The sequence below is a fragment of the Chroicocephalus ridibundus genome, chromosome 4, assembly GCF_963924245.1.
Source record: "Chroicocephalus ridibundus chromosome 4, bChrRid1.1, whole genome shotgun sequence".
Taxonomy (NCBI): domain Eukaryota; kingdom Metazoa; phylum Chordata; class Aves; order Charadriiformes; family Laridae; genus Chroicocephalus; species Chroicocephalus ridibundus.
The window spans coordinates 69,579,889-69,593,241 of record NC_086287.1 but is presented as its reverse complement, the minus strand read 5'-3'; the positions used below and the strand labels follow the sequence as shown (position 1 = coordinate 69,593,241).

General features: G+C 41.5%; 1 protein-coding gene across 4 annotated transcripts in view; it reads left to right on the top strand.

Moving 5' to 3' along the window:
- Positions 1-13,353, top strand: part of MAP4K5 (mitogen-activated protein kinase kinase kinase kinase 5) — a 68,700-nt gene that overhangs the window by 45,948 nt on the left and 9,399 nt on the right. For 3 of the 4 annotated variants that reach the window (XM_063333792.1, XM_063333796.1, XM_063333795.1), the window contains 12 exons: positions 154-212; positions 1,245-1,309; positions 3,879-3,923; positions 4,818-4,860; positions 5,316-5,526; positions 6,401-6,498; positions 6,600-6,641; positions 7,269-7,353; positions 7,444-7,523; positions 10,876-10,936; positions 11,971-12,085; positions 12,221-12,279. In XM_063333792.1, the coding sequence (XP_063189862.1) occupies positions 154-212; positions 1,245-1,309; positions 3,879-3,923; positions 4,818-4,860; positions 5,316-5,526; positions 6,401-6,498; positions 6,600-6,641; positions 7,269-7,353; positions 7,444-7,523; positions 10,876-10,936; positions 11,971-12,085; positions 12,221-12,279 (963 nt within the window). The remainder of the gene's footprint in view (positions 1-153; positions 213-1,244; positions 1,310-3,878; positions 3,924-4,817; positions 4,861-5,315; positions 5,527-6,400; positions 6,499-6,599; positions 6,642-7,268; positions 7,354-7,443; positions 7,524-10,875; positions 10,937-11,970; positions 12,086-12,220; positions 12,280-13,353) is intronic. The other variant, XM_063333793.1, reaches the window with a different exon arrangement.

Here is a 13,353-nt window from a genome sequence, read left to right as displayed (position 1 = left end):
GATATTTAAGTGACAGTCATATTCTGTAGGTAAATTAAGTGTGGAGTACATGATATTTAGATCTGTTACAACATGCGTTTTGCTGTAGCAAGCACTGAAAGAGGACTAGTGTAATGTTGTGTGTATTAAATTTGAAAATTATATGTTTTGTAGTCGATAAGCTGCAGTTTGAGCCCCCTCTAAGGAAAGAAACAGAAGCCCGGGATGAAATGGTAGGGACAAGTTTGTTTTTTCCTTCATTTATTAAAATCATAGTGTCTTCATTGTTTTGTGGTTCAACTCTAAGTAACATGTGTCTGAAATATAAAGTCCTGAGAAGACCACTCTTGGTCCCCCAGACAATTGCCACATTTTTAAGAAAATGAATTGCTCCCCCATGCCTTGTGCAGAGAGTCATGCTCAGACGAAGAAAACAACATGTGCCAATTAATTTGATAATGTGAAGAGGCCGTTCTGCATTTGAGCCCCTGATCTTCCCATCATCGGGGTTTGTTTGCTGCTTGTTCCTTGGAAGGCGTCCAGCTCGCGCGCAGCCGGTTTTGCCCCCTGTGAGCTGCTGCTGTTTGTTCCAGCCCTCAGCAGTTTACTGCAGATCAGCTAATTAACGTTCTTTGGGATTAGTATGTGCCTGTGTACACAAGGGCTCCATTTTTTAATAAGTGTTGTGAACAGCAACAGCTGCCGTTAATTTGGATTTGGAGACGTTAGTGCTCAGCACGGCAGAAAAATCCCATTCCTGTTTTTTCCAGCTGTGCTCCAGTTCACCAGGTAGGTACGGGTTCACTTTTTTTGAACGTGACTGATGAGATCTGTACGTGTTGGTACCAGTGAGGTCCCCTCAGTGCCATGTCTAGTGACAGGAACGCTCCCAGCCTCTGCTGATGGCATCTCAGATGAGTTTGGAGGTGGGTGCAGTATATTCTCTTGCTGGAAAAATGTCTTGGAAGTGCCCTGAATGGAAAATATGAGTTTTCACCATAAATTATTGCCTTCGTGTTACTTATTGCCACTTTGTACTGGTGTTATACCATTTCTAGATGCTGCTTTTAAGTCTGAGCCTAAAAAGAGGAAGATAGCTTTTCAATACCTGCTTTATAATTAGATTGTAAATTATTTAACTTTGGAATTTTATTTTATGGGTCATTCTGCTGGGCTTGGGAGTCTCCCAGGCCTCTTTATGTGCTGTAGATAAGGTACTTCAGTTTGAGAGCAGGGAAAGAAAATGAAAATTTCTTCATCTTCAGGTCGTGGCAGCTGGCACTGACTTTGCTTCGCATTGGAATCCTTTTGTTGACGGTGGAAGCAGCAAGTAAGTACAGAACTTAAAAACTTTTATTTCTGTGGCTTAGTATGAAAATACACTGAAATAAAAATTGAACTGTGGTGGAAAATCAAACCAAAAGCCTTAATCCACTTTAATATTCATAAAGTTAAAGGAGATTTTACCCAATGTGCAGTCCTCTTTCTGCAGTTGTTGATCATTCTCTTGGGGAATGGGTTTTAATTGCTTTTAACCACATGCAGTAGTTTGCTTTAAATTTGTTGTAACTCCCTATTGGTAGATAGAAAATGAAGTGTAAATGTATGGCTGGCACACCGAAATACACAGCCAAAAGTCAGTTTTCTGAAGCAGAGCTGGTAACCGTGCAAGGGCTGCGTGCAGGGTCCTGCACCGACCGTGCACGTCTCCTCTGAGCCGCGGCTGGGGTTGTGACATCCTGTGGCAAAGCATTTCGTGGCCCTGAAGTCGGGTCCTTGCAAGAACGGGAAGGAGAAACCAATTCTAAAGATTTAGTTTTACCAAGTTCAGTAGGACAGCATGACTGCTTCTGCCGTGGTGTCTGATCAGTGTAATCTATAACACAGTCCTGTAGTGTTCTGGGGTGAAATGTTTTAGGTAAAGATATGGCTATAACTGATTTCTCCTGGGATAAAGCAGGCCTGAAGTAAGGGAGCGCAACTCTGTCCAGGTTAGGAATGAATTTAATAGGTATGTGGCTTCCTTTTGCTGCAAACTACTGGATTCTGCCTTTAAAGGCAATCTTTGAATTTGCAGCAAAGAATATGGAAATTTAGTAATACTGACAGATGCGCATATGTAGGGAAAGATGGTATTTTGCTTGAAATAATTGCTCAGCTAAAAGAGCCTGTTGCCCATCTTTATTTGGAACTGAGTAGCAGACAATTAATTTCTTTGGCTTTTTTGCAGATAAAGTCTTGCATAAGCTGTCAGCTGACATTCCAGCCCCCTGGAAAGCTGGCCGTGTCACGGAGATTGCCAGTTTTTGGGTCTTTTTAAGTTCAACCTGGTTGTCTGTTCTCACTCTCGTTGTAGTAAAAGTTCGGGGTGGCTTTTTAGGCCTGGCCTCTCCCTGCCCAGTAATGACAGCGACCGCTTTCCTTCCTCTCTGGGTTTGTTTGTGTGACCCCCATGAGCCGTGGATTGAGAGCCTTTCTCGTGAGCGCTGGCTTTTCTGCCGACAGCTGGAATCTGCGGGGTCGAGGAGACAGGGAGGGAGGGAAGCTCCTCCCGGCAGAGTGACTTACTGATTCCTTTCTGTTCCTGTAGCATTATTAAGATTGTCTGTACCAGGCTGTATTAAAAGCAGAACGAATGTAGCCGTAGCAAATCCTACTAGGGCTATAAGTGGGTAAATAGATACAGATTTAGTATTGAAAGGAGGACAGGCATAAGGTTTCTGGATGGTAAATCCGTGCTGCTTACTTGGAAACCACTTCCAGTTTGAAAAGATAAACAGGAAACGCATAACTCCTCTGTCCCAGGAATTCTGAGTAATACCAGGGACGTAGAGAGAGGATGTGTGCGGGGGGGGTCCTTGCTTTTCATGCCCTTTGGCTTTTATCAGAGTGAATGGCGATTGATGTCTCTGACTCAGGAATTACTTGCCTGGAAAGGGGAATACCAGAATGTGTACCTGACGGTTGAACTTATTTCTTGGTTTTTCTTATGCCTATTGTGGCATTTAAAAATTACTTTTTTACACATTTTCTTTATTATGGAGGTGGGGTTTTTTGTTGATGGTTGGACTTTTTTAAATTTTTGAATAGTTCCTGTTGGCAACTGTCTGCCACTTTTCCTTCAGCAGTAACTTGCAGGGAAATTTTATAGTAATCCAAATTTGGCTGGATTAGTTCTTGTATGATATGCTTTTCTTTTCCTGTTCGTTACTCCCGTGGTCGTTCCTCAGGGGATGACATGGTGTGTCATGTGCATTTTAATGGGTTTAGATTTGTGGTTCAGATATTCTTTTTGTTTATTTAATGCAGATAGATTTTTTTTTTTTTTTTTTTTTAAAGACGGAGCTTGAAAATTGCCATTTAGCAAAATTTTATCAGGTTTTGTTTGTTTGTTTGAGGGTGATATTTTCAGTCCTGCTTTGATCTCCTAGTCACAATTTCTTTTTTGACCCTGGGGTGGCTTTGAAACAAAAATTCCCACTGTGGTGGGAAACAGTCTGTATCTTTAGTGTGCTAAAGGAGGAAACTTCCCTTTGTAAAGGCTTTTCTCCATTTGTCCCCAGTAACTTCCTCTATTCTCATCTCTTCCCCCGCCCCCTTCTTTTATATTATACTGTTACTAGGCATTTCAACAATATTTAAAATACCAGGTAGGGAAATGAAAGATGAGTTGATGGTATCTGGTATGGAAGAGAGCTTCAATGATTGTTGGGAGGTGAGGGGAAGGAAAGGACCGTAATAAAAGAAAAAGGACTTAATGCAGTGCTTAAGAGAGAAGTACTTTGTTTGGAAAAGGGTTGGGGGATGCTTCTTATGAAACTAAATGACGTCAACGATCATTTTAGTTGCACGTGTCGACCTTAGAGCAGAACTCTTAATTTTATAAACATTTTACCTAGGGGACTGCTTACAAAATTTGGCGATGGGAGTGAAGATGTTGAAGAGTGAGTGGACCTCCTTCGTGTACAGTTGTGTTTACTCCATGCGGCTCTCGCTAAAGCAAGCAGCGTTCTGGCAAAACCTCTTTCCTTTAAAATGCTGCAGGCAGCTTTGCCGCTCATAAATAAGTGAGGGCTGGTTGCGCTCAAAGGTCTAATGCACGCTTGAACTGTTTATGTGATCATCAGGAGAACGTCTGCAAAGCAATGCTTTCTTCCTTTCCTCTCCTTCCTGAGGTTATCTCAGAGTGCATATGGAAGTGTCTAATGCTTTAAAGCAGATTTGGTGTTGATTAATCCATCGATCACGAGCCAGGCCCGGTGCAGATATTCCTGCAGAGCTCTGGTGGGGTTTGTGCAGCTCCTCTGGTGCCCAAACGTTTGTCTGGTCCAGAGCAAAAGCTGGAAACTGTAGCGAAGGGAGGTGAACCTCTTTGTTGGTTGTCCCAAAGTTCAGCTGCAGTTGTGAAGAATGATGGGAGGACATTGCTCTGTGACATGATCTACTGGATGATCCAGAAATGCAGCATTTTCACTGTCGGGAAGAGTTTTCTAGGAAAAAAAAACAAGCGCAAAAGTAAAATGCAAGCAGTGAAGGGGCACCTTCAAAGAACTAGTCCCTGAGCATATATTTATTAGCTAATTTCAAATACCCTTCACCACAGAATGCTCTATAACACTAGCATTTGTGAAAGAATATGAGCTGATCAAAAAACAACACTTCTAACAAGATTAACGTGCTTTTTTCCCCACTCTTGGACTTCTAGTTTAACCCTGTTCATGCAAAGCTGTGATCTGTCTTTTCTATCCGGTCAGCTCGTCTTATTTATTGTCTGTGTTGTCAAGTAATTTGCTTTATGTTGGTTTAACTAAGACGGCTACTGCGCCTTTTCATTGCAGATCAACACTAAAGCGAGCAGGGCCACCTCCGCTACCTCCAAAGGTAAGAGATGGTGGTTTTTAAGAGTTTTAGGCAGCAAACCTCACTTGTGCAGCTTCTGCAGCGCTTCTGTCTGATGCTCTCAGCAGGTTATAAATTCTGATAAATACCATTTGCTTGCAGACTTCGGGCAGCTTCGTATTTTATGCTGACTTGCAGTCTGTACAGTCCCAGCCTCTGGGGACTCCTGGCCTCGTACGCTGCCCTGGACAAAGTGACTTGTCGGGATTTTCCCTCTAAAGAGAGTGTGCTGCGTGGGATATCCTCTTGTGCAGCATTCTGTCTGCTGCTGTGATTTTTCCATCAGAGAAGGAATACCTCTTAAATTATTCTGCTGTCAAATGTCTTTTTTCAAAAGCTGATTTTATTATTTTTTACATAGAAGCAGTCTGACTTGAATTAAACTTGTCTGAAGTCGCCATTTCCCAGGTAACCTTCACCTCTTTGGTTTGTTGCAGCCAAGAATAAACAGTTATCCTGAGGAAAACCTCCCAGATGATGAGAAATGTCAGACGATAAAACATTTCCCAGACTCGCAGAACAGAGCCCCACCAGCTCACAGGAGACAAAGTATCCCTGTTTGTGGGCCTCAGGCTGATTCCTCCCCCGTTGGTATGACCAGCAGCATCAGTAGCCCTGGATTGCTCACGGCTAGATACAGCGACTTAGGTAAATAAATTTCCTAAAGGTGACTTTTATCATGTAAAATTAAATTTGTTCTAGTCAGCTGTTTTCGGTAGGTAATTTTTTTAATACAAGCTGATCACGGGGTGCAGTTGTCCTTTCTCCATGTGCGCTGGTTCTTATTAGAGCCGTGACCCGTGGTGGTTCCTAAAACAAGGACACTCAGACAGTCAATACCGTTCCTGTGTTGCTTGCAGGAATCATAGAATGGTTTGGGTGGGAAGGGACCTTAAAGGTCATCTCATTCCACCACCCTGCCCTGGGCAGGGACACCTCCCACCAGACCAGGTTGCTCCAAGCCCCGTCCAACCTGGCCTTGAACACCTCCAGGGATGGGGCAGCCACGGCTTCTCTGGGCAACCTGGGCCGGGGGCTCACCCTCACAGCCAAGAATTTCCTCCTAATATCTCATCTAAATCTCCCCTGTTTCAGTTTAAAACTGAAAGGATGAGAGGATTACCCCTCATCCTATGGCTCCCCTCCCTGATCCAGAGTCCCTCCCCATCTCTCCTATTAGACCCCCTTTAGGTACTGAAAGCCTGCTGAATAGTGTAAAAACAACGAATGTGCGGGGAGGATCATCTGCGAGGACCTTGCCACAGCTTTTTTCTCAGTTATGTTTGGCCCAGGGACTGTTTGGATAATGAAAAGCCTTTATTAAAACCACATAGCTTAGCATGCAAAAGAGTGGCCAGCTGTCCTTGGAAGGGTTCAGCTACCTGAGACGTGTATATGGAATTTTCAGAGCTCACTAATGCACTCCTGCTAGGTGGAAGGAAGATGAGAGAACAGGATAACAAAATATTTTCTATTTCACTGTGTCAAGTGAGCTACAAAATGCATCTGGGCTTCTTTTCAGGAAATGGGGATGGCATGCTGAAACTCATTGAAGAAAATGCAGAAGGGTCTGGACAAATCCCTCAACTGCCACGTAAAAAAGAGAAAAGAGATTTTCCTGTAAGTATTGTGAGTCTCAGTCTGATTTCGCTGTCATGTTAGCTATCTGGTTTTATATCAGTGCGTGGGAGATATTTTATGATCTTTCTTTCTTCCCACAGAAGCCGGCAATCAATGGTTTACCACCAACGCCGAAGGTGCTGGTAAGAAATCTCATTTGCAGTAGGAGTTATTGGAAGCCTGGTGTCATGACATCTCTCTAGTGTCAGAGGGTTTGTGCTAGAATAAACTGGGATGACTTTCTGCATCTCATAGCCAGTTACTTACTGTGTACTGAATCCGCAGTATTCGTTTCCTTTTCTTAAAAACTTCCTTTCACCGTTCAGTTGGGATGTGATGGGTTGGAGACTTCACTGGCTCTGTGAGTTGTGATCTCCAATGGTCGTCCCCGCTTCGTAAAGAGAAAGGGGGAAAGGGGGTAGTGGTGCGAGAAAGGGTTATTACTTCAACATTTCTGCTTGTTTTCCCTTCATATGCCATTTATTTAAGCACTTCTTATTGTTCTTATCCAGGAGGTACTTAAAATTGTTCATATCGTTCTGATCCCTCTTTGTGTTACTTATTATTGCATATGAAGTCTACAGTAAGGTTTAGAAGGCTGCAGTGTAGCTTTTGGGGAAGATAGAAACGTTTTGCATCAAGGCATACTAGAGTAACTTTGTGTCTGAAAAGAGAGAGCAATGGTGGTGTGCACTAAAGTGGCCAAGTGCCAGAAGATGAACACTTTATACTGTAAACTTGTTTCAGGTTGCAGTTTTGGTGTTTTTTAGATGGGAGCATGTTTTTCCAAAGTCTTTGATGGTTGTCCTTTGAAGATTAATTGTGCAACATCGTGGATACATCCAGATACTAAAGGTAAAGTTATTTTAGGTGTGTATTTTAAACCTGCCTGTTGCCAAAGTGGTAATGAGCTTGTGAAATAATCAATTTCTCTTAAATTTTTAGATCAGTACATTATCTTTGGCACGGAAGAAGGTATCTATACTTTGAATTTGAATGAACTTCACGAAGCAACAATGGAACAGGTGATTTTTGGTGTATTGAACACACAGAATAGATATGGGGATATTATGAAGCAAGAAAGTGTGATAGAGGGGCCAGATAGGATACCAGGCTTTGGGGCGTAATCTGATTCACATCAAAGCCAGCAATGGAAGTCTGAAAATTAATAGTTCCCCTGCCTACCTGAACTTTTGGTTGCTGCTGCTGTAGCATTGCTTTCAGGGGAGTTCTCCACTAAAACATCTTTCTTGTCTGAGACAGTGAATTACGTGCCCTTTCTCTCTCCGTTTTATCTCCACTAGATGGCATATTGCTTCTCCACTGGATGCTACCAAAGCCCTCGGCCATTTAATTTGGCTGGCATTGTTACCACCTTCTTGGGTATTTTCTTGGGCTCTCCAACCCTTTCCAAAGCTGCTTCATGCAATCGTGGTATTGTTACATTTGCTTTTTTTAGAGTCAGGAGTAGCAGAGTATTCTTGGAAGTAAAGTGTTGGCAGATGTATACCTGTAGGTTTCTGAAGCAGTTCACAAAGGCACTTCAGGCATGTAAAAAGCATTGAATTCAGTTAAGACACAGCACAGGTCAGAAAGCGGAGGTGGCAACGTGCGTGTATCTGTGAGTAATAGCAAGAGATAGATGATTTCACAGCAAGGGCAGTGCACAGAGATCTGTGCTCAAGAGGAGGAAGTCCTCTCTTTCTGGGAGCATCGTGCTAGAGGACAAAACTTGAGGGGCAAAAGAAAAAGGGAAGCAGTTCAGCAAGTCATGGAGGGGGGTAGTCTGGCATGGGCAAAAGCGAGAGAAGATTATAAAGGGCTTGATGGTAAGAATTGTGAATTTTGAATTCAATACAGCGAGAAGATCCTTTCAAGTTAAGAGAGCTGAGGGTGCACTAGAATGCAACAGGGGAGCGTTGAATATGAAGTTGCTTATCTCTTTGTAGCCTCAGCAGATAGGGGGAGCAAACACTTTTCTAATAAATTTCTAAAAATTGTGGTGGCTGTTGGAGACCCTCTGGCCACCTTACCTCAATTTTCTCTTTACTCCGTTAGTGAAAGTAATCTCATTCCTTGTATATTTTCCTAAATTATTTCACGTAACAGTCTTCTCTGGATTCCTCCACATGCTTTTTTCTATCCTATTGAAAGGTCAGATATGCCAGTGCTAGGTAGAGGGAATATTCGGTGCACCCCAAATGAAAGTTTCCCTTTCTGTGAGAGTGTTCTCAGTTGGCAGAGGTCAGGTGTGACCCACTTCAAACCCCAGAGGATTTACCACTGTGCATCTGCCGCACCACTTGTTTCCTTATTCGTTTTTATTCATTTCATGATTTCTCCCCACCAAATGCACATTTTTAACTGTTTCTCCAACTTCTAATTCGGATCGCATCTTCCAAAGTGCTTGCGGTCTCTCCAAGGTCAGTATCTCCCAATTTCAGAAATATACTTTTATTCCATTGTTAGCTTTTCAGTGAAAATAACTAAATAGAACCAGACGCAAAGACACTATATCTATATATAGATTATATCTACAGACTGGTTTTTCCTTCTGTTAAATAGCAAATCGCTGATAGATACTCTGGTTTTATGTCCAGACAGCTGTATGGTTTCTTTCTGAAATTTTTTCTACCCCATATTTTCTTATTTTGCACACGGAAATGGCAGGCAGGACAAGGTCCTTCACACGTGTTTCACATCTTACTGTTTCACTGCCCCCAGCAGGGCAGTTATTCTGTTAAAGAAGGAAATTCAGATGTTCAAATACAGCCTGTTCTGCAAAAGTCTGCGCTGGCTGCTCTTGGTATCCCTTGGTAATTAAAAAGTACGTCGCTTGTTCCTGTGCTGCTCTGGATATCCAGTCAGGCAGACTATTTTGCAATTCCCACCACCCTTTTTATTTGGCATAGGTACTGTGTTTGTCCTTCTTGTTCGTCTTCCATCAGTTCTTGAAGATAGTCATTACTGAGACCTTTGGGTTTGGACCGGTTCTTACTTACTGTAAAGTAAACTTTATGGGGACCTGCTGACACGAGTATATCTAGTTAAAAGAGTGTGTAGTGAGTTCTTTTTCTGATTCTAGCACAAGTTTCTACCCCAATGCTATTAACTGTGCTGTTCCCCTTCTCTTCTATGGGGCCATTAAATGAAGCTAGTGGGAGCCAAATTAAAAATAAACAGCGGATAACTGGCTTTGGGACTTTTTGCTATGGGGAGCTGCAAATGCTAAGAGTTACCTGAGTTCAGAGGGGAGACTGGACAAATTTATGGAGGACAAATCCATTGAAGCTCACTAAATGCATAAAGCCCGTATCTGATTCAGCGGGTTTCTGAGCTCAAGGACTTGGTGCCTGGCAGAGTATTAGGGGCAGTATTATACGCATTTTTTTAGGAGAAATTATGTCACTTTATGGTGACTGTTGGAAACATCTATTAAGTTAGATGGACATTTGCAAGAACTAGTACAGTCATTCTTTTGTAGAGCCTTGTGTCAAGCATCTTCTGCTGGGTTTTACAACAACTTCCCTCAGTGAACCAGTCTGTTGTTGTCTTTTATTAATAGTTTCCTTTATAAACAGTTTAATCCTTTGAACTCCTTTTTTTCTTATTTGAAATTTTTTCTTGAGGGAGGACCTTACCTATGGAGATTTTTCAATATATTTAGTCTTTTTTTTTTTTTTTTTTTTTTTTTTAACAAAATCATCCTTATTCTGTTGTCCTTACCCTTTCCTTTGTTAAGGCTTCTGAATGCTGTTATTTGCCGTCGCATTTATCAAAATTCACTTCAGGTTGTCAAGAAGTTCTTCTTTAAAATCTTCTCAAATCTAGACTAGGTGCCCCATGAGTAACTTCTTCCCTGTTCTCTGAAACAAAAATAAGTCCCAAAGCCTTCCATGAATAGTCTGTGTACAAAGCAGTGTGCTAAGACAAATAGCCAGGCAGGTAAGTCCCACAAAATACAGGATTTAGTGGCAATTCAAGTTGCTCAGAAAATACTAATGCCTTTTTTCCCCTCTCTTCTGACTTTTGTGGGGTTTAATAGGTTTCTGTAATAACGTTTCTCTTTCTTTCTCTGGCTGGCATTCCTGAGCAAGCTATATCTTTACATGGTATTCCAGTCTTGCCACTTTGGGTCTGTGCTGCTAATTAAAAAAGAAAGAAAAATTGAATTTTTAAAGTTTCAGGGGTAGAAGAGGGAAGGAATGAAAGCTATTTCAACTAGAGAAAATGAATTAAGGGGAAACTGTAGTTGCAGCTGTGACTTTCTCCAGTGTTGATCCCTGCAGGAATGGTGGTGGAGGTGGAGCGGGCAGAGAAAACCATGCTTGGAAATTCCTGCGTGTTTCTATTAATGGCAATGTTTTCTTTTTTCAGTTATTTCCCCGAAAGTGCACCTGGCTGTATGTTATCAATAACACCTTAATGTCCTTGTCAGGTATGTATAAATAGAGGGAAAACTTATAAAATTATAAATAAAGTCATAATTCAGTACATGTATTTTGATTGTACCAAAGTAGAAAACTGTATATTGTGTTTGTATAGGAAGCTTTGCTTCAAGAGTGTTCTGATGTGAAAGACTTTCAAAGAGAAAACTGGCCAATTACAAATAGTAGAGCCGCTTGTCTGCAGTGTCCTGCCATATTTTTAATTTATTTATTTATTTTTAATTAGTTTGGTAAAACTTGGTATTCGTCAAACAAGAGTTGCCTCTGCCAAGGCTGCGACTTGACTGAAAGCATGTAGAGAATCTAGAGAGTGTCCTCTTCTTTGGTCCTGAGCTTGGAGAGGCGGAATAAGGACAGCTTTCATGTGTCGGAACAAAATTAGGAGAGGATTATCACAGGTGCATTATCAAAATGTGGCTGCAGTGTTTGATCACTCTCGGTGTATCATAGCCTGGCATCAATCTCACGTGAACCAGATTTAGAAAATAAATCCACCCTTAAACAAAAGCACTTTCAATTTGAAGGAGAATGAGGTAGCTGCACACCACTGCTGATGCAGCAGACTAATTTAAAAAAAAAAAAAAAAAAGTTTTTTCATCAAATTGTCCTGAAATAGGACATTCTAGATAGGAAACAGAGGCACTGTGGCATGCAGGCTAATTGTAGGACCGTGCCTTTAAGCATACAGGGGTTTGTGTAACACCACTCTGTTGATTTATAGATAATGTCCCGATATAGTTAATTGTTGTTGTATAATTACAGCCTTCTAAAAATGTTTACATAAAACTAATTTCAGAGCTGCTTTAGTGTTACTGCAATGAACTTTGAGTTGAATGCCGTGTTTTCTCTATATGCATTATTATTGTTGTCTTATTTTATTTTTCTTCATAACTGGACTTGAAATATCTGACGCACGTGCTCCGTTTCTCTAGAAGGTAATTTTCCATATGTACATTTTTCTAAAATGTGCAGTTCTCTGCTGGAGGCATGGGTGCGATGTCAATTGTACTTTTCTCTCTTACAGGGAAAACATTCCAGCTCTACTCCCATAATTTAATAGCTTTGTTTGAACAAGCCAAAAAAACAGGATTAGCTGCTCATATTCAGACCCATAGGTTTCCTGACAAAATATTACCAAGGTACAAATCTTTCACTTACAGCCAGTTATTAACAAGTGAAAATTCCCATAAATACAGTTTGTGCTGTTGAATTGGTAGCATGAAGGGCCTTTCAGCATCTCTTGTTGATTCCTTTATTTATAATTGTTATTCCAGGAAGTTTGCCTTAACAACAAAAATCCCTGACACAAAAGGATGTCACAAATGCTGTATAGGTGAGTGGGCGTTCCACTTGGCAATTTTTTTCCTGGCCTTTGTCGTTGGGCATGGCATGTCTTAAACTTATTTCTTTTTAATAAACTTAGTAGTTAGTTCATTGTTCAGAAAACAGTATGAATGCATTATTTCTTAATGCTGTACCTAACTGGTGCATAGCTTTCCTTTTAATTAATGTGGGGGTCTTTATGTTAATCAGACATTAAATCAGACAAAAAAAAATGTTTTTTTTTTATGAGATCTTAACCTAGAAACGCTACGGCCTAGAGCACGCTGCGCAGGGAAACCCTGGCGATGCCACCAGCATGCAGCTGACGGGTGTCACACGCTCCCTTTGAGAGCTGCCGATGCCCAGACTGGAGCTCTTGGTGAATAAATCGATGTTGGGGACTGCTGGCTTCAGGCTACTCGCGCCAGCTGTGATCCTGCTTGCCAGCATAACGCTCGTTACAGAGTCCCAGGCCTGTTGCACATTCACAAACACCTTTTCTGCTTTGTCACTTTGGCTCAAGCTTTGACCTAGATCCAATTTTTAGTAAGGGTGACTTGAAAAGAATATTTTCCACAAGAAAAGGCTGGACATGAGTAAAAATTACGTCAGGCTGGGGAGGAGTGAAGCCATCGCTCAAGTTCTAAGTGCACACAAAAGAGTTAAAGCTTGCAAAGTTACAGATTCATCTTTGGCGTCACTGACTTGCAGAAGGGCTTGGGCTTTCTACAGAAAACACGTCCTTTTAAAAACTGGCCCTAGTGCTGTGTGAAATTCTACCTTTACTCTCTTAAAAATGCTTACACGGAGTATAAAGTACCTAGTTGCAAACTTGGATGTGCTATTTAGCTCATAAGAAGTGTCTACAGTGGGCATATTTACAAATGATTCCTGAAGTCAGGCTGGTCTTGTGTCCCACTGAGCTTAAAAAACACAGACTCCAAACCTTTCCTCATATTATTGCATTAAAAAAAACAAAGCCCAAACCCTTCATCGTAGTATTGCTGTAGCTGTCAAAGCTCACAAGAAGTTACGGGCCGTCTTGACTGCCTGGGAATTGTTTTTTATTTAAATCATAACTTGA